Here is a 20,434-nt window from a genome sequence, read left to right on the forward strand (position 1 = left end):
CATTAGTAAGAGTTCATCATTATCTTCCTGCCAACTAGTAATGATAACGACTGTCATATTTTTGGATTTTTTATTTCAATTGAGTGTAACAATCTCCTAATCAATTTAAATAGTAATTATAATAACCGTCTACTCTATTCTGTACAATTTATATTGCAGGCTATCTCACTCGTCTATGCACGTACGTCTCCATTATCCATTTCCTATCACTATTACTCTCTACTGTTATAAGTTAAGCCTTAAGAAGATGAATTTCTTCTAAAACGTATGAGCTCTATGCGAGACATGCTCCTATAATTAATTCATATAGCCTGCAATGTTTTTTAATTTTATCTACTTACGTTAGATTTCCTTACTTTGGCCATCTGCATCCACCCAGCCACCCTCATCCAAACCAAAAAAAAAAAAAAAAAAAAAAAAAAAAGCTTCCTTAATCAATCGACGGTTCAAACACCCGAAGCTCAAACTCGTCCAGTTGCCCAAAAAAAAAAAAAAAAAAAACTGTTAACGACCATTTTGAAGTTTCATATTAATCAATTGTAGTTCCACCTGCGAGGTTCAAGCTGAACTATACAATCATCGACTGTCGGACAACATATCAGTTCCACGGATTTTACATCACTTGAATGGACATATAATATATAGCTAACATATAAGAAACAACCTAACTACCTGTAGATCTGTTGTCGTCTAATCAGGTCTTATTAGATGCTCAGAACTTTGTCCGATCGGCATGTTTTCGACCTGTCCTATGTATATATATACATAGATACAGTTACATAATTTATACGTATATGATTTTTATTTTTGCTAAGATTCTGCATCTATCGTTTGCGTTCTCACAGGGAAAGGAGTCAGCTAGTTAGCAGTTTATTAGAGTACCACTCATCAGAATGTACATCAAAAATCTGGTCTCAGATGGCGCTTCGTTTTAACTATTAGAACTTACGCCAACAGCATTAGTATTTTTTAGATTTCTGACAACTATCTTATGTGTCTTGTATATTATCTGTGCAACGTTCCCTGAGACCGTTGCTACAATTTAACTTAAGACTATTATCTAAAAGGAAAATTATTCTGAAAAAGTTTCATTACTACCCACAGTTACCCAATTCATAGTTAGGGCTTAAAAATCTAAGGTTATCAAGTAATCCGTAGCTTAACGTAATTATTGTTATGTGATTTTTTACAAGACGAAATTTTCACAAGGGAAATTAAAGAATTGTATTAAGATATATAAGAAAATTTCTGCGGAACGTAAGGGTAGACCTGGCATTGCTATATAATATAGACATTGTTTATATATAATTGATAAGGGAAACCAACTAATCGGACCAGCGTCCCTTATTTCTGATCGGCCATCTGATCATTCATTCGGACGCATCATTGTAGTTTAGTGTAGGGGGTTTCACTGCGCTGCCATTCGTTCCAAGCAGCTATTCCATTGCAGTACAAAAAAGAGTGAATGTAAAGCAAGGCTTCTAAAAATTTTTAAATGCGAAATTTATAAACGTCTTCTTCAATTTCATCTTACTATTATCGTTGAGACAATATGTTTTCGCCAACCTGTTCCAAATGAACAACCTATTTTATGCTGCAATTAGGCAAAGCTTTTATTTGATCTCATTTCGTTAGGAGGTCCTGCCGAACTTAACATGATACTGTGGGCTTTTGTTCCTATTTGCTCTATGGCGAATATTCTATTGGATTAAGTTGGCTCCTACACTGCGCCATCTCGTTGTACTGCCCCCTATTACGAAGAACAGATAAGCACAAAAGCTGCGGTGAGCGCGGAGATGAGGAAGAAAACGGCTAAAAACACACGGTCGCACAGGAGCGACAGGGTTCTCCATTCTTCACGAATATCACGTCGACGTTCATCTTCACGAAGACGCTCATCAAAGCGTGCCATCGTGTCGTTTAACCTTGACATCGGTGGAGCCTGTGCTTGCCAAACAAGGGACATCGTTTGCCCAACAAGATCGCTGACGGCCCCACACTCACCGACCCTGCTGCCAACGTCGCTCATTCCTCCCCTCGGTCCGCCGACGCCAACTGCAATCCAAGGATACAAGAACATATGTATGGATACAGCTAAGTAATTGGTAAATATACTCTCCAAGGATAGCCGGGATTTTTTAGCATGCGCACTCTATCGTTTATTTGAACACCCGTTCCAGCTAAATATGTCGACAAAAAACTGTTACAAAAGAACAAGAAAACCAAGCTGTTTCCATTTCATCTTGCTTCAAAGCCTTGGAGAACGCACTTCCGAATGTCATCACGGTGGGTAATTAAATGGTAGCCTTCATGTCAAAACTCAAAGCTCGATTTGACAACGGCAATAACTATATATTCAGTTGCAAGAGAAACGTCTGAGATGATTGTGTCCAACCTCCAGTACTATCTCCCGCAATAGTTCCCGTAGCCGGTGCCGCCGCGTCGAAGAGAAACTGTTTTCGATGCGACCGGAGCGATGGTGAGAAATTGTAATGTTCAATATGGTCCGTCGTGAATTCCATGGGGGCCTTCGGAGTATCCTAGTGGTATGACAAACAAGCCACGATAGGTTATTGGTACAGTTATTAACTCAAGCAGGGGCATAGACACTCTCAAAGTAGCCCACCACTTGAGCACAATTTAGGCATAATCGCACTTCTGTGGCCGTTAAGGATACGCATTTTATACTGGCGTTAAAGTAATCCTTCTCCAACATTTGAGGGTCAATAGTTTCAGCCATCTAAATTGGCAGTTGGTCCCTGTTGCTCTTCTAGTCATCGGGCAACTAAACGCGTATCGCTTTACATGCAAAGTAAAGCTTGTATTTAAAGAATAGACAAATAGCTGATCACCGATTGGATATGACGTTGTTTATGCTAGCCGACATATTCTAGAGCTGTTATCTAAGTGCCTCTCTTATTATTGGATCGTTTGCTAAAATCGGAAACTCCACATAAGTAGTGATAGTAACTTTAGAAAGGAAAGATACACAGATAAATAATTGTGTGTACCAGCGGAGATTTTTCTCTCTTGGGTGAGTACGTAGCGTCGGAGGTTTGTACTCCGCAACAGTCCATTACGAAGATTTTAGCAAAGACTCTAACAAGACGGCGGAAGCCTCGTGGAACTGGCGTTGGTCGTAGACGGCAGCCCGACTGACTGTGGATACTGAGCGTTAGTACCGAACATAGGAGTGATCCAGCGACGACCGCAGCTGACCACGCTGCGTAAATCACTGTAACAATTGAGTTGCCGAAACGGAAGTAGAGAGAGAAACATCATAAACAGAATTAGATTGAGCAAGAGTGGCCACTGTAAATAGGCGACGTAGTGGTAGTAGTAGTAGTAGTAGTACGGCGTGAGTGGCGGATCTGTATCGATGTAAGGATAACGGGAGACGGTAACGCTTCGATGACAGCTGCCGGCAGTGCAGACTGCGAGGGGGTGGGTGCGCGCGCGCATGTCAAAGCAACTGGGTCATAACAGCTGAGCAGGAAACATGCCTAACGGATCCACACTACCTTAGTCAGCAGTAGCGTAAGTAAAAATCGTTCCTGTTCAAAAACCTTTTCCCGCCCGCCTAACCACCGAAAAAGCAAACACGGCCATTACAACATGGCCACTTACCTAAAAGGGGCACCCGCTCGGCCATTGTTGGCATCGCACGATGCATATAGACGAGGACAGCGCAGAGAATGAGTAGGCTCTGTGTCGATATGGTGAGCTTCTGGCCGGAAGCCGCTGGCACAAAAAATGCCACAACAGCCATGAGATTAGCCAGCACAACAGGTAGAAGAAGACACAGCAGTTGGCCGAAAGGGCTGCGTCTATACAGCCTAAGTTGGAGCTGAACCGTCGAGCGAGCCATTGAGTCAATACCAGATATTATTGAAGCGGAAGAAAATGATGAGCTGGATGAAGTGGACGAGGAAAGAGAGGTTGACGATGGATAGGAACTCACTTCATGTACAAATTCGAGTGATGGCACAAAGAGTTCGCCGTCAACGCCGAATGAATGGGCGTCCATGGTGATCTGCAATGCAACTGGTCATATTTAGGTTGGTACTTCAGGAAAACGTGTTTATAATCTAAGGTGTATCTGAATCGTTTCATGGGTTTGCCAATAACCCCTACACTGAAAATGAACGAAACGCATCCAACAGAGGATAGATATTATTGGATGAAAGTTAATTAAGATGTATGTTAATCGTTTGTAGTATAGCTCAAGAAAATAGCCTGCGTAGTAAGAGTTCTGTACACTTCTAAGTGTGTAAACTACATTTTTTTTTAATAGAAGCAAGAATAAATACTGTGTACTAGCGTGTGTGTGCAGAAGCGTTAATTTTCCGGCAGTAATTACTGGTTTTGTGAACGTTTATTGTACTGTCCGTATACCATGATTAAGTTTTTTCTTTTATTACTTTAGATATTAACTCTAGTAGAAATTAACTAAGTGCTAGCACCCTTATTAGCAAAAGACACTTTTAAATAGCTATCCAACTCGACAGTTGGATTCCACTTCTCTATTAAATATCTACTCATTAAGCAACAAATCTATGATACTGCAGAAGCACATGTTATGTATCAGAAAACGGTCGGTACCTATCCACATACCTGCGAGGCATCGTACGCCCAAGATGCAAAGGCCAGTCGACATAGATGTACTTCAAACGGGAATAGGTGCAACTTATCGAAGTGACACCATGAATGAAGATTTCGTTCTTCCAGGAGAACAACTTCTCCTGAGCTATGAACGACTGCATGGCTTTCCCGTACTTCCGCAGTGTTTCTATCAGAGCAAAATATTCGAGACACATTAGCAGTGAAAAGGGTCGACTTGACCGCATGTATCTATCAATGGAAACTTGGATCAGACAAATACGTTTTTCAAAAGTCGTCGATTTTACTACTTCATACGACTTACCCATTGAGCAAGACGACATCAGGTTTCCAGATTTGCTTGGAGGGAATTCGAAGTACCGCAATACCTCCAAAATCAGAGGCATTCCACCGAAGGTGGGCGTCATTCCAGCGCTATTTTTCACAAGCAGAACCAAGGGCATCAGGACCAATTAAGCTAGGATCACAATCATTAAATCTGTTCTGCTGAAACCTTGAATTGGATCTCTATTAAAGGCTGTCTAGTCAGGTACAGCTTTATGTATAATTATATGAGCATAAAAATAACGTCATAACGGCAAGCCATAAACTAGGGTTAAGACTGATCAGACACTCTCCTTTTTTTTGTGGAATTAAAATACAACGATACGTAATGCTTTCGGAAATCCTGTCAAGGTGCGTTGTATATATAGATTGACGGCCAACCGAATTGCTCTAATACAGCATACGTTAAAAAAAAAAAGCTTACGGTCAACAAAATCAACTTTTGTTATAATTTACTAAATCGTTTGAATGACAAGTACTTATTACTGTAAATAAGTTGTATAATGTAAAAAGTATGTAGCAAACATTACATTTACCTGAATTACCTTCCAACTAGCTTTGACGGTGTTCGTTTCGTACTCCTAAAAAATACATTTTAATTAGACAAAGTTCAGTTAATAATACAGTAAATGATACGATCAATACCAGCACTCTCTACGCAATAAAAACTGTGCTTTGTGCAATATAAAAAGAGGCAACTTTTATTTATTATAAAGAGCACAACTAAGTGATTCAACTAAAATAAGCTTGTCACTTACCAGTTGTTGTATTTTCTGCAAGAGGACGTGAATTTTAACCTGAAGAGGCAGGGAAGCGTTTTCAGAAGGTCTGACAGCGAGATCATAGTTGCTCATTAGGTAACGGGTCAGACGGTATTCCTGCTCATCCGCAAGACGGCTCGGAACAAGTCCCACCAACATCACGAACGCCACCGTCAATCGAACCGGAAATGCTGACGTGTCTTAATAGCAATCAAACGTTTTAAATAAACGTTAAGTTCGATAATCGATTGGCCCTTTATGCAAATGTATCTAGAAACGTAGAATATTGAGTTGATCCTCAACTGGTGAGCAGGCCGAAACAACTGTTTTTAATGGAGAATATACGGAGAAAAAAAGCGGGCCGTATTTGTTTGGGACAGTCAGCTCCTATTAGTAATAGCGCGATGTTTTTAGCTTGCGAATGCACCACGGTATTCTCTTAGTAAGCAAAAAGTCAATTTCGACAGTTGTTTTAGAGGACGAGTGTGGCTCCGGTAGCTGCATAAAAACCACTTCTCTAATCAGTCGCTCCGACTTCACATATGAACTTTATATGAAATTGTACCAGGATTTCTAGCCGCTTACTTGGAGACAAGCGAAGTGGTATATGTTCGAAACTGAAAGTAGACCTATTTGGTCTCGTTTTGGAAGCCTTAAACGTAAGACGCGAAACATTTATAAGCTAATCTAAATATTAGCGTTAGATAACGAGGTAGGCATAGTAGTCGTCCTAACATTCTCAAAACGCCAGCACGATCTGCAGGATCAAATCCCGCACAGACAATACTGCTTCATTATGCTAGACATGGCAAACGTTCGCAGCTTGTTTGTCGGCCTTCCCCCTTAGCTCAGGACCGATGCAGAACGTCGGAAGTCGAGAGGAAATTTCACAACGACATTGTTGCGGAGGTCAGCTGCTGCTCGGTGTCCTGAAATTGGGTTAGCTGATTATTAAGCAGCAGCAGGCTCACTATTGAGCTGTTGTCGTGACACAGACGTTGAGCTAATTGCTTGCTTGATTTGGGTGGCACGTTGCGCAGGTGACGTATTGAGATGACATGATCATCATCGAGTACCCATGACAGGCTGCTAGTAATCCAAAACAGTAGAAATAACATTAATCAGGAAGGGACCGTGATTCGCGTAATTAGTCCTCGAGTACACAACTGAAATATTAATTTCGGTCGCTTTAGTGACCTTGAATTTTCATATTGCGACGTTATAAATGTTAAATAACTACTCGGGCAAACTCTGCTAAAGCAAATGACATTGAGATCGTCAAATTGGTCCCAGCTGTTCCTGTACTCCGAGCTTCTTTGGCGTAGGACCGTTTGTTACGTGAGTCCTCTGTGAGACTTGCGTGCAAGCGTGATCTAATGTTCTTTTGATCCTACAAAAACAACACATCGAGAATTGTTCTAGCAATCTTAGCTGCTAGATTTGCAAGATTGTATCGGCTCTAAGCAGCTCGAAGGCTTCAAAAGCTAGTCTGACTTCGTAGTTTCTAGATAGATCCTTCTGTCTATCCTTTTTTGAATCCTTAGAATTTTCGTATGGTCACAACGCGACGTAATACATAACGTTCTTATTGATATCCATGATGCTCTATTACACGATACAGAATGCAGCAGTAAATTATTTATTAGACCATCAACGTTTTATTTATCGTCTGATAGTTGCTTGCTTTACTTTACCACGGTGGGTACACTAGTACTGAAAGTTATCAGTACTAGTATACCCACCGTGGACTCATTGGATAGGAACATATAGAAAATGGGCAATACTTACAGGTTGCCCGGCTAATTGTTCCTGCATAGAGTAACAGCATTCCTACACCGGTTCCCGAAGAAAATCCACCTTCGCAAACAAACGCCTGGAAATGAAAAAAAAAAAAAATCTCAGCAATGTGGCTCCTGAAAACAAGGCCTACCACATCGTGACTACGCCTTTAAAGACTAAATACATGGTCGAACAATAGATTGCATTTAAACGTCTGCTGTATGCGTAGAAATGATCTAAATAACACAATGTAATTTGCCTTGTGTGAATCGGATCACCTGATATAGTAGCAGCAGAAACGGGCACCGCAGTTCATCCACTCATTCATGATCTTTCCTTAGTAGATCTAAACAAACCGAACATCATTTGAGCAATGCACGAGCTAAAGGTCTTTTAATTAATTTCAGAAGCCGTACGTACAATGCCTTCGGAATGTTCCAGGAACGAGCGATGGCTTTCCTTTCACCTTAAATTAAACTGGTGAAAGATCCTGTTGGTATGTTGCTTCTAACCTGTTGAAAATTTGATGTGATTGACATTCCTCACCTCTGGTGGAAACCTATTAGTGCCGATTCCTTTAGTATCCTTTTTATCCTCATTCTAACTAGCTTCTCATACCGCGCCTTGTTCGTATTCACCTCTCAATAGCAAATCTTCACCTGCCGCTTCCAGCTAACCTAGCTGAACCTGAGCAGAATAAAGCGTAGCCAGTCAACCAACAGGATGCAATGCACCTATCTGTTCAGTAAGTCTGCTCAAAGTAAAGCTTTGAGAATAGTTCAGATAGAATTACCGTACTAGTTTAGCTTTAACATCACTTCACCCCATTTTTTTAGACATAAGAGTTAATGAACCGGTGTATAAAGCCGCTTTTAGTATACAGAAATTTTGATCGGGTTATATTGTAGCAAGTATTTAAGAGCACTATTGAAATCTATTTGCAAGTCGTCTAGTAAGATTTAGTTCAGAGGAAGTCGCTATTCTGAGAGACTACTCAGTTGGTACGATCTGAGGGCACAACGCATATAAGGTCCGCTAATCTGCGAATGTATGCAAATGCTTATCACTGTAGCCGCGCGGAACTAAATCGAGGCCTGCTTACAGAAAAAGCTCATGTAACACTCATGTATATATATATATATATATATATATATGGTATCAAGCTGACGCTTATTAATAGGTGAGCAGTTACTCGTACAACTTTTTGCCTATTTGATTATACGATGTCTGCCGAGGCTTCAGGAAGCTCGTTTACATATTCCCGCTGAACACCACGGATTCGCGTAGAAGGGTGTCTCTGTCGTCGACCAAAACAGGTGTTTTAGGTCGTGTTCGTTGGTTTTAAATCGCCATTGATATGGCGCCTGAGACATAATTTTAGTCAGGCTTGCACAATCTAGAGTTCCCCAGAACGTGTTGCATCTGATCACAAGGGATTCGATTAATACGGGTGATAAAGTGGCCTTGCTTAAACTGTTCGTCCGGTTCACTGACGTAGCATAGCGTGAGAACCTGAGTCCACTGCATTTCTCTTTTGCTGGCGTTTTCTTCGGGTTCAGATCCAGCAGGACACGTAAAAACGCTGTTTCATTCCGACAATCTTATCATATTTGGACGGAGTTGCTTTTATGTCCAGGCTCTTTCAAAGCTCATTAATAAGTTGAAACCGGTAATCAGCAACGAAAGTTTGCCGCTAAAACCATCTCTGTGCTACCAATACATCTCATGTACGCAGAAAGACCTTGATGCATCCAACCAGCTTTAGCTATTGACCGAGTATGATTTTTCCTGCTCATAACCTGGTCTTTGTAAAGCGCATAACGAACGAAGCACGACGACCGATGATGGAAGATGCGAGTACACAAACTGCTTCCAGACCACCCTTACAAACGATGTTGGTTCTGCTCGACATGAGGGTGGCCTTCGCGGCTTTCTATCGAGTTCAGGTAGTCGGTGTAACTCGAAAAATTCGATCGAATTAAATATCTTCATTCCTTAAAAACGCGCGATTGTTTATCAGATCGTTTAATAGATACATGTGCCTTCTAGGTAACACACCGTTATTTGTAATTTATCCAAGGTGCATATTTAAAATTCCCATTATCCCCGTTTCTTAGGGTTTATGAGTACATGGAAGAGGAAGATGGCTGAAATTGATCCTGTTTTTTTTTTTTTTTTTTTTTTTTCAATAATGGCTTTCACCACGTCCTATGTAGTATATTGCGTTTAGAAGACACGATTACTGTTGATAGTGGAATATACCTCAGGTGCCATACGTTGCACTGAGCGGCCTCTCCAACCAATCGCATTAATTTTAAAATATATACGTTTTGTTACAGTATGTTTAATGATGCACGGGCGTTGCGCAATACTTCACACAGAAATGTACTATTTTCTCTACTTTTCTTGCCGTTACTCCAAGAATCGATATATATATATATATACGTATGCTGGATCAGATTTTTTAAGAGTACACTAAGCAGTACATACGATTAGCTTAAAATTAATGCTCCTCTATCCATAAACGATATTTTGAGTTTTTCTCTGTCCTCTATGACGCCTGTATTACTTACCAGCGATGACAAAGTACCTAGTCACTTTGCAATAAAAGCCGCAAGCTTTGTCACAGTGAAGGATCTGCCAATTACTCGCGCTACTATAAAATCTGTTATGTGCTCTCTCTGGTTCGTAACCATGGGTCCACGCAAATCGCATCCTCGACACTCACCATACTAGATCTGATTAGATTTGAGGAAGTACATATTTTTTGAGTGCCTCTGCATACAAAAGAGCTATTAAAAGGCCAATTATTTCTTGTTGTAGCTCAGGGTTGCCATGGCTAACAGTCATTCATCCGATGCGGGAGGTCTAATTTTCAAAAAACAAAGCCATCTGTTTTACAATCGAAGATTCCCCATAATACATAAAAGTACCCCCCCCCCCCCCTTCGAAGGCCGACTCCAAGCTAACCTGACAAGTTTTTAGTCCTGCCCAGCGTTGACCGCAGACTACAGGCACTCAGCGTTGCACAGAATCCAGAGTGATAAAAAAATGTTTTACTAGCTTTGCTTATAAGCTTTCCATCCTTTTTTTCTTTTTATAAGACAGACATTAGACGTAGCTTGTCTCCTGTCTCCTATAGAAACGCATCAGCTTGCCTTCTTCGCTTTCGATATACATTGCTGAAGGGTCCTTATATATGTGATGTCATACAGCATGATGGTGTTTTCCAATAATAACTCTGATAGAAGTCTCATCGGGAATACACATACATTAGTGAAAAACAATGGAAGTATTTCAAATACACTTTAGTAGAGCCTAAATAACTCTCGAAAAATAAACACCAACCTCTACCGCTAATAGTAGTAATTCCTATAGGTCCATGGTCACAGGCAGCGAGGATAAGGAATTTCTTACCTAAGCTGCTTTGGAAATTCCGCTCTACGATTCAGCTAGCACATAACAGAAAGAATAGAAGGTAGTAACAATCGTTCTATCGCTACCGTAAGTTAAAGAAGTGTTCGGCTTAAAAACGTTTGGTCCAGATCATTGCAACCCAGTTACTCTTCGGTTATTTATTACAATCAGTTAGTACACAAAAAACACTATCCGGCAATAAACTTGGGACTACGTCTGACTCCTATGCAGACAAGCTTCCTCGTAGCTGCAGAGTATCGTTATCTCTGTACGGGAAGGCGTCAAGGGGGATATAGTCGTACCGACGCCACTGGTGCACCCCCGAATCATTTTGTCGAGGGCCAACGGAGGGCGTACAGCGAAACTTTGTGTTGTTGCTTCATTTAGAAAACAAGCTTATGTGCATGTTTTTTATGTCTAGAAAAACTGATAGGCCTATTCGTTTCATACTTTGGATGGCATAACAATTGTCGAAAATAGGACACTTAATGTGCTTCTAAAAATATGTGAAACGCTGAACATATACAAGTTTAATATGCTCGCCAGATCGATCTAGAAAAGCTTGTAAAGATAAATAGTAGCATTACCTTATAATTCTTCATATAAAATAACGGTCCGGACTGGAAGAGTGAGGTGATCTTCGTACGATATAATTCGTAACTTTTATTAAAATGTATTATTACTATGGTATTGCTTTGCGCTGAATTTTAGCGTCCTGGTGTGCGTAGATTACTAAGTATATCTTACTGTAGCTATCTGCTAAATATCCTTGAATATAATCTTCAAATTCGTTTTACAAATTGTTACTTTGTGACGCACCCAAGGCCGTTGGCTGAGAACAGAATATGATAGGCGTTATAGAGTAAAGAACCGACCATAAGGGGTCGAGTGTATATTGAAATATAGAAAGCTAAATATGCTTTTAATAAAATAGATATAGTTGCTTAAATTTTTTTTACTGTTGAAAGAGAATTGGGAAAAGATAAAGCTACTGTGCCAAAAGCAGCAAGGTTAGCAGCAGAAGATGGGCCCAATAGCAGTCCGACAGCCCCCGCGTTTTCCATACAAACTGGCCAGTGAGTGCGCTGCCAATTAGAGTACCCCTCGGGATGAGGGAACCCAAAGGATGTTAAAAGAGGGGCATAATGAAAGGTTACAATGAATTGGACTAGGCTGTACATAACAGTTAAATTGACAGAGTTCTGAAGTATGATATGCGTATTAGTCTACCAGGGGGCACTGTTTGTGTATGTGTTTGGTGCAGTAGACAATGGCGACGATAGAATAGTTAATTAGAAACAGTTCCTACATACTTCCCTTACTTAAGCGATGGGGTCGTGCGCAGTTTCCTCTATAATATTGTCAGCAGATAACATTGCGTAGCTTTTTAGTGAAGTAATACCCCTGGGCAAATGATGGTTGTGTATAGGGTTTAGTAGTTACATTCTAGTTCTTGAATATTTCAGGATTTAAAACTAAGATTGCTATTACATTTTGGCACAGTAATTTACTTTTCCAAAATGGTTTATTTAGGCCACAGTTAGGGTATTATTTTTAAAACTGAAAATATATATGCTAATTGATATTATATGATATTACAGAAGAGCTCGGTCATGATTTTGGTCCGAACTAGAGCCTCCTCGGCAGCGGTAGCAGCCCTTCGCGGTTTGAGGAAGACTGTAACGTATGTGCTCGGAGAGATGAAAAAAAAACGAGTCTTACTTTTTATAGTCTGCATTGTACCTTTTTGTGATCTTAATCTTTAGAAATTGCATCGACTTATCCGATATCCGTCCCTTCATGTGCATGTAAACGTGAACAATGGTGATTATGTGCATGAGAAATAACAGATGCAAATAGCTCTGCTTAAACACTGCAAACAAAAAAGCGGTCCTGATATTAAATGCAGTTATTCAGCTCGGATATTCTAATATTAGCAGCGACTAGTAGCAAATCAACATACGATCATTATCAGTGTGCTACGGTTAAATTATCAAAGTAAGGTATATAGAACGTCTTCTGCCCAGAGAAATCGATAGCATAGTGGATGTCTATGCAGCCCAATAGAGAAAATTTGCCAGTCCGTTTTCAGTTGTTTAGACAGAACGTAAGTCTGAAGAAAGAATGAATGAATGAATGAAAGAATGAAGAAGACCCCTGTTTATCTATCTCTATTAAAGATAGGATAGGATCTGGTATTTTAAAAATGAAATACGACTGAGTAGAAGATCGGCAGCCACAAAAGCAAACGACATACAGGTCCATAAACGACGAGCAGACATACACACGACGCACGTTCATGTGTTTTCTCTCGTAAACTTGTAGACTTGAGCTGATTTTGTGCCGAAACAAGGGACCAAACAGTAGCCGCTCGAACCGGTTGCTTTAAGGAAAAGGGGGCTCTGTATTTGGTTCATCAAGCTTCTAAAATCACGCCTCTTATTCCCTTGTTGGTGTATTTCGTCCGGTATAAGTTTTCGACTTAAAACTCATCCTGCTGCCTCTTCGGAGGTGTTACTTTTGAGACATGAGAAGTAAATCCTGCCAATGAAACCGATCGACCAGTGCATGTATCCTACTTGTTTAGGCGTGGAGAATATTAGAGAGCTTCTCACGCAATGCGAGCACGGCATGGTCCTTTAACGGGTCCTTTCATTTCATGTGGACCGCTTCATTGAGTTCGGCACTTCAACTTTTGTTTTCCTGTAGATCTCAGCTGCGCTATTGGCATAACAGTTGTCCACAACTAGCCCCACGCCAGTGCCTCTGTTGCCAACAGTCGCGTGGGGAGCTTAATCTAGGCCACCGCAAATAATAACACAAGACATGTGTTTATAACGCTTATAAAATTTAGTGACATGTCTAAAAAAAACTCATAATATAATTAATAATCTTTATTCGGCCTCATGGGGAAACTTATCATTATTGACCGACCCCGTAAAAGGGGTGCCTGTTTTGTGCAGCTGGAAACAGTCAAACAGAAAAAAAAATTACGTATTATTTATTCTGAAGTTGTCTTACCCAATTCACTTGAATGAATAACTTTGGTTTAAATCTATATTGGCTGTATTCATAATAACAGAGTATCCAATATAAACAAAAGAAATAATTGCAATATCTAAACAGGTGTTCGGCTCATGCACTCCTTTATACATCTGTCTAGTTAAAAGAAAAAGGCCTGAAATGTGTTGCCGCGATAAAATAAGTAAATGAATTGTGGTATGGGAGATGGTAGGGGAAAACGATGACGAAAGCACAATAAATTTATTTATTACCAGAACCTAAATGCAGTGCTGTGTTTTGTGTCGTAGTTTTTTCTCATCTTAATAATAATAGGCTCCGTTTATAATTCACATTCTGAGTCGTGGAAAGAAGCCCAATTTAAGACTGACTTATTCTGACTACATCTTAGTATGTTCAATCATCTTTAAACACGTTTGTTTATTTTAGAGTCCTTTATTAGATACATCGCTGAGTTTTATCGTCTGAACGCTGTACCATTTGTAAATAATACAACTGTGAAATAATATAATCAGTTATCCTGTAAAATACACTCCTATAAAAATAGGTAGTTTCAATAACTATGAAATTTAATAGATGTCGAAAATGAAAATTACCTTCGCAAGTTTCAGAGACGTAGCATAATAATCTGAAGTAAGATCCGGGTAAAATAATATCAAGCTCGCTTGTCATATAGTTCTAGTAAAAAAAAATAGGACTGAAAAACTAAAAATAGAGTTGTTGTCATTTCCGATAAGGGTCGAACCGTTGATTTATAGACTTGCTTGAACCAGACTTGCATATTCCGTCGTGACATACACATAATGAAGACATTTTCGCCCCTTTTAGAACCCCTTTAAATTTTTCGTAAATAGAAATAGGTTATCGTTACGGAAAAAATTGGCCTGTAGCCTCTAGCCCAACTTTGCTGCACAAAATATAGCAAGGATTGAAAGGACGGCTTGCCAGGTTCACGAAAAGTTTACTTGACAAAGGGTTGCCACTTGCTGTGGCAAATTTCTCGAGGGCAAAATTATTTGGTAAATATAGATTATTTTCGGCTTAACTATGGTTCACGGATATAGCATGTATCGTTACATCATACATGTTTCTACTCCAGGTGTCAGATCTAACGGAAAAGCTACAAAGACTTTCGTGTGAGGTAGTTCTTATTAGATAGAAATGGGCCTGACAAAATATCTAATTTTACAATCAATCTCTTCGCAGATACAAGTTAATCATCTTTGCTCAACTTGTCATCCATTAAAAAATGCGTTAGTAATTCTAGTACTGAATACTATTTTCGACAGTGTGGGCTTAAAATGAAAAAATACAGCAGTGGGTACACAAACTGGATTTCATCTGTCAAAAACAACTTCGGAAAAAATAGTAGTCATTTGTGCTCTGACTCCCCTACGTTTTCTGCTCTTACTGTATCCCAATTGAGACGCTTGTTCGTTCTTTCTATTTTATTCCGTTTATGGATGCGTCATTTACCAGAAGTAACACTGATGCCTTTAAAAAGACGTACAAGTGGACTAGTATTATTCTAAGACCAAATAGGCTCCATAAGCATTGACCCTTCCCAGGGATCTCAATCCATGTACACGCACGCACACACACACACACACACACACACATATATATATATGTATATAGAAAAAAACACGATGTATATGGGTTTTCCTCCAATGTCATCATTTGTCCTTTTTTATTCAAAATAGTATGTCTCAGCTAAGCTGACGAAACATGCTTATTTTCTGACTGATACTATAATTTTAATCCTGGTAGAATCATTGTATGTACTGTTTTTCTTCACTCCTCGCTACGACTGTGCAACTTCGAAAGGTTTCGTACTATAACAAACTGCTATTAACGGGGTTGCTGCTAATAAACCTGTTTCGCTTCACAACTACGCGAAGTAACAAGGAGTATGTTTCACTGCTTACGAACTTGACTTGCGTCCTGACATGATTATCAATCGCGTAAACTAATTTGATGCATTTCTGCCGCTTATCTAGTCATTTAGGTACTCCTAGGCCCATTTGGCCGAGCTCGAGAATCGTTATCTTGGAAGGAAGCATATTTCTGAAACTCTGTGTGGTAAGATATACAGTGTAGCATGATATAGCTTCACCAAAATTACCCAAGTAGTTCCAGAGAGCGGCCCAAGTTGTCGACGCCTGTGGGTGTAGATTCCACAGTGGTAAGCAAGTACGCTACACGTCAGTCCTTGTCTGCACATCCACAGTTCCTTCCTTAGAAACGATTCAAAGCTTATTTGAAAAGGTCTGATAATACAGGTCGTGCCACTCGAGAGGAACACCGCACCTGCATGTTTGCAATAAGTGACGTCAAAGGGTAGATTTTAATAATAATGATCATTCAGTTTTGCACCGTGCCAAGTGCCATGTTTGCTAATTATAATATAATGCTTTTCTTACATGCTTTCAACAGTTCAGAGAGCGTAGATGATTCGACATGGGATTCAAAAACAGCGTTTCCTATTCCAAGTTATTGTTCTTAGTTTAACATCGAGCTTTACTGTTCTGACTTCTTGTTATTGTTACTCTTTTTCAGAACACCTAAAAAATCTAAATAGCTATCTTTACCAAATAGCTATTAGTAATAGTTTAAAGTCTGTGTAACAGAACCTCCCACCTATACGTGACCCTGTATCCGGCTATTTGGAAGTTCACACAGTACAAAGTACTATTCTGTTGTAACTAATTCGTCAATTTATGCTGCCGAGGAGGTCTTTTCTAAAGCTAGAAAGAAACTATTACGTTTAAAAAATGTTTTACGTTATAGAATTATCCGTGTCAGGTTGTCGTACCAGAACGTTTTTTGTACGGCCATATTCGCTATAAAACATATGCACTCGTTTTATACATGTACATGTCTAATTAACGTAAAACGCACAGTTTCAACTGACGTACTAAGCAAGCATGCCATCCCCATCAGCTTAGTCTGACCGCATCTTTCTGCTGTTCTAATTGGATATAGGTTTAGAATTATTGGGCCGGACGGATCGTAAAGGCGCAAGGTTACGCGCTCCTGCTGCAACGTTAACTTCAATTATACGCTCTCGACCTCCAACAAATAGATCTCCCTTTTGACCGCTTCTATGACTTCTTTATTCCCACCCAACCTTCACGCAAAGGAGCAAAAGAATCATCCGTTCCCTTTGAGATGGCCGCCGTCATCGTTTCATATCAGCGATGAGAGCAATTTGATGATTTGGCTTCCTCGGTTTGCTTGTGGCTTTTTAGCTATCAACTTACTGACTGGTTGATTGGTTTTTCAGACGATCTTGCCTGCTCTGTTACCGACGTTTGCGACCTCACTCGTCCCTTATCTCCCAATATAGCCCTTTTTTTCCAGCGTGCACACGAAGCGACGCACAAAGTCGTCCACAAACTCATACATACACGTAGACGCTAGCAACCAACCAACCATAGCAAGACACAAATCAAAACAAGTAACATAGTGCCTAAGTGGCACCGGTGTACACAGTATCTGTCATCGTTGTTATAGTACCCCCGTATCAACAATATCGCAGCGGCATCAGCAACAGTAGTGATGATAGCGGCCCACCAGCATCGTAACGCATCGCGCAAGGCCATTTTAGGAGTACAAACAGGAAACCACTCCAGTCACTTGCTTAGACTGTGGCGACAACGGCCGAAGCGCTATTGAAGTTTTGACCCGAGCCCATTGGCCAAACCGCTGGCAACTTCGCTCACGTTTTTGTCTGTAGCTAGCTATATCGGCTCAAGAAACGGCACGGCAACATCGTTCTCCGTTGCTTGCGTAAGTAAGCACGCAAGTAAGCTAGTAGCGCACACACAAACCAACGAACGTGCAGGAACCGGAACGGAGCACAAGAAGGCCTATGTAGAAATTGCTTTACCTCCCTTTTCTCCGATTCGGTCTCGATGGCCGACGGTCAAAGTGAGAAGCTCTTCGTAGCCGACAGGAGAATAAAGGAGTGGAACGCAACAAAGGTATATAGGAGAACACAACTCGAGCGATCCTTTCTATGCACGTCATCACTGAGGCTTTCCCCTTGCCCAACGTCTTCCATTTCCTCCCACGCGGTCAAGGTACTCGAGCAGCGTGCAAAACCGGCTTTACAACTGAATTGCTATTGAACAAACAGACCTCAGGTATTGTATACATACATACTTCTTATAGGTATATATATACACACATATATACATACACAATATAAACTCATATATGACTGTATAGTATATTATCAAATGTACGGAGTGCATTACCTCGAATCTTTTTACGTGATGCCGGGGTTTTTAAGATTATTTTCGTAGCTTTTACAATGTGCTCATTGATTCCATAACACTAGTTCAGTATATACCTAAAGTGTAAATAAATATCGGCCTGCAAAAATTAATTAGGTGACAGATGGATAAACTAATTAAATAAGCCTATAATAAATCCACGATTTATAATGGCCTGATTAAGAAAATAGAGATTTGGCGCTTTCTAATCCAGTAAAAATAGATTGTTGGCCGAGTTGAACGGCCGAGTTGAACGTAATGAAACTTTTTGACGATCTTCCGTTTCTTAGAACTAATACCCGTTTTGAAAATTTCGATTAAATAGACACAATCATTAATGTTTCTCGCGGAACTTCAATGTAAAATCAGCTAATTAATATTTTGTAGCTGAGATCTCGATTGATCATCACAACAGAACGCGGCCGAATACTTGATATATTTTTCCGTAAAAAAGATTGATCCGCTTTCGATTTAGCTCAAATGAACATATTATTATAAATTGGATGCCGATTAAAGAAGGGGACCAGCTACAAAAGTTAGTCATTAGATGTTACTTCTACGATGAAGTACGTGAAGGTACGATGAAGTAACATCTATATGACAAAAATACAGTTTCTTTTAGTTCGTTAAACACCTACTGGTACTTAGTCATATGAGGAAACTGAAGAAAATCGTAATACTTCTAGCAAAGCTAGTTAGGCAAAATATAAAGCACTTGATACACGATAAAAACTGATTTAATTTTCAAAGGTTATGTCTGCTACTCACCGGTGTTCCCAATGTTACAAGGGACGGCAAATTAACTAATGAAAAGAAGCTTTCTTCGTCTGTCGGTCTTACCCTTACAAACGTAAAATCCCTTTGATTTTTTAGCTTCTAGTTGCAGGTCCGCCAACAGTAGGAACCGTATTGGTACTTTAGATTAGGTTTCATATCTGATCATAACAGTTTGCTACTGTGGCCTGCGGCAAGGAAATCACAGCACAACGAAAAAAAACTTCGTTAGTGTTGCAGCACCCGTATCGCTACTCGAGAAGCCAAGGACAGACGGCCGTTTGGCGGCTAAATAGAGATAAACCGATTGGCGAGCCCGTAAAGGAGAATCTACCATCGTGATTCATTCTCAAATCCTACCGTAGCAGTTCGACCGCCGTCACAGCTGCCGCCGTTGTGGGAACGACCTCACCTTTGCAACCTTAGATCAACACAAAATAGAAGAAACGGGCCTTAGCGTGAAGTTACCATCCAAATAGCATAACGCAGTGTCCGAGGACGGACACTGACGAAATATCATATTTTCGTCGACGAAAAAAATTGGACTTTATTCACACCCCGTTTTAATGCACCCCCGCAACCATCGCTCTACAGCTGTACGCTAGAGATGTGACGGAGATATGGGAATGTAAATCGACATTTGGCTATTATCGTTGTTGTCGATGGCAGAGAGTCCTGTTGCTGGTCTTGTCGTGGGGGTTGAAGACGACACACATCGTTGTTCTCCGTCTCTTTTCAAACTGTTCATAACCATTCCCGAGCCACACACCATACGCTGGCTTGATTACCAGGCTGACCTTCTAGTTAAGTGAATGGCTTGTTGGTGATCCCCACAAAGAAACAGTGTAAGGCCGCCCGAGTCGGCGACGTCACTAAGCTGACCGCTTTAATGTTCGATCCCATCAAGCTACGTATGATAATGCCATTGCTTTGCACATAACGAATCTATTTATAGACGAAACAAAAATAACGTTGCGTTCGGCATCACGCAATCTCAAACGCAGCTGTTGCAGGAAAAAGCAGGGAAACTTTCCAGGATGAAATAGCACATATTATTTCCGTAGTCTTGCATGTACTGATGATGCTCAAACGATCACTACATTTCAAATATTCATCGAAAAGGTTTGAAAATGAAGACTGTCTACAGTATATACTTATTACGACTCGTATTGAAGAATAATATAGCAAAATATTATACTAATTAGTTTGCTATACAGTAAAAATAAAAACGGGATCATGTGAAGGCCAAGCTTTACATATGTCGCGGTTTAAAAAGGCGTTCTGACATGCCGTTTGCGTATTGCAAATTGTCGCACGGACGATATGAGCTTTTTCTAAAGAACGACGCATATCTACTGACCAAACACTGAGTTACACTTTTTCCCATATAAGCCATAGGTAAAAATATTCCAAATAAAGCGTTAGAAAAGCACATTTACAAACTCATACAGGCATATA

General features: G+C 40.2%; 1 protein-coding gene and 1 long non-coding RNA gene across 6 annotated transcripts in view; one reads left to right on the forward strand and one right to left on the reverse strand.

Moving 5' to 3' along the window:
• LOC111265920 (uncharacterized) overlaps positions 1-14,177 on the forward strand; it is a 32,886-nt gene extending 18,709 nt beyond the window's left edge. For both annotated transcript variants that reach the window (XR_002683753.2, XR_015313246.1), the window contains 3 exons: positions 7,892-7,980; positions 8,133-8,229; positions 12,503-14,177. This is a non-coding gene — a long non-coding RNA (uncharacterized LOC111265920). The remainder of the gene's footprint in view (positions 1-7,891; positions 7,981-8,132; positions 8,230-12,502) is intronic.
• LOC111265919 (neuronal acetylcholine receptor subunit alpha-10) overlaps positions 57-20,434 on the reverse strand; it is a 25,891-nt gene continuing 5,513 nt past the window's right edge. For 2 of the 4 annotated variants that reach the window (XM_022842934.1, XM_022842933.1), the window contains exons 2-10: positions 7,494-7,578; positions 5,703-5,905; positions 5,481-5,525; positions 4,925-5,034; positions 4,615-4,789; positions 3,628-4,033; positions 3,012-3,235; positions 2,396-2,540; positions 57-2,055 (exon numbers count right to left, since the gene is read on the reverse strand). In XM_022842934.1, the coding sequence (XP_022698669.1) occupies positions 1,754-2,055; positions 2,396-2,540; positions 3,012-3,235; positions 3,628-4,033; positions 4,615-4,789; positions 4,925-5,034; positions 5,481-5,525; positions 5,703-5,905; positions 7,494-7,533 (1,650 nt within the window). In that variant the 5' untranslated portion in view covers positions 7,534-7,578 and the 3' untranslated portion in view covers positions 57-1,753. Of the gene's footprint in view, positions 2,056-2,395; positions 2,541-3,011; positions 3,236-3,627; positions 4,034-4,614; positions 4,790-4,924; positions 5,035-5,480; positions 5,526-5,702; positions 5,906-6,676; positions 6,854-7,493; positions 7,579-20,434 lie in introns of those variants that run through there. The other 2 variants (XM_022842935.2, XM_022842936.1) reach the window with 2 other exon arrangements.

The sequence above is a fragment of the Varroa jacobsoni genome, unplaced genomic scaffold (assembly GCF_002532875.2).
Source record: "Varroa jacobsoni isolate VJ856 unplaced genomic scaffold, vjacob_1.0 scaffold_1025, whole genome shotgun sequence".
Lineage (NCBI taxonomy): Eukaryota > Metazoa > Arthropoda > Arachnida > Mesostigmata > Varroidae > Varroa > Varroa jacobsoni.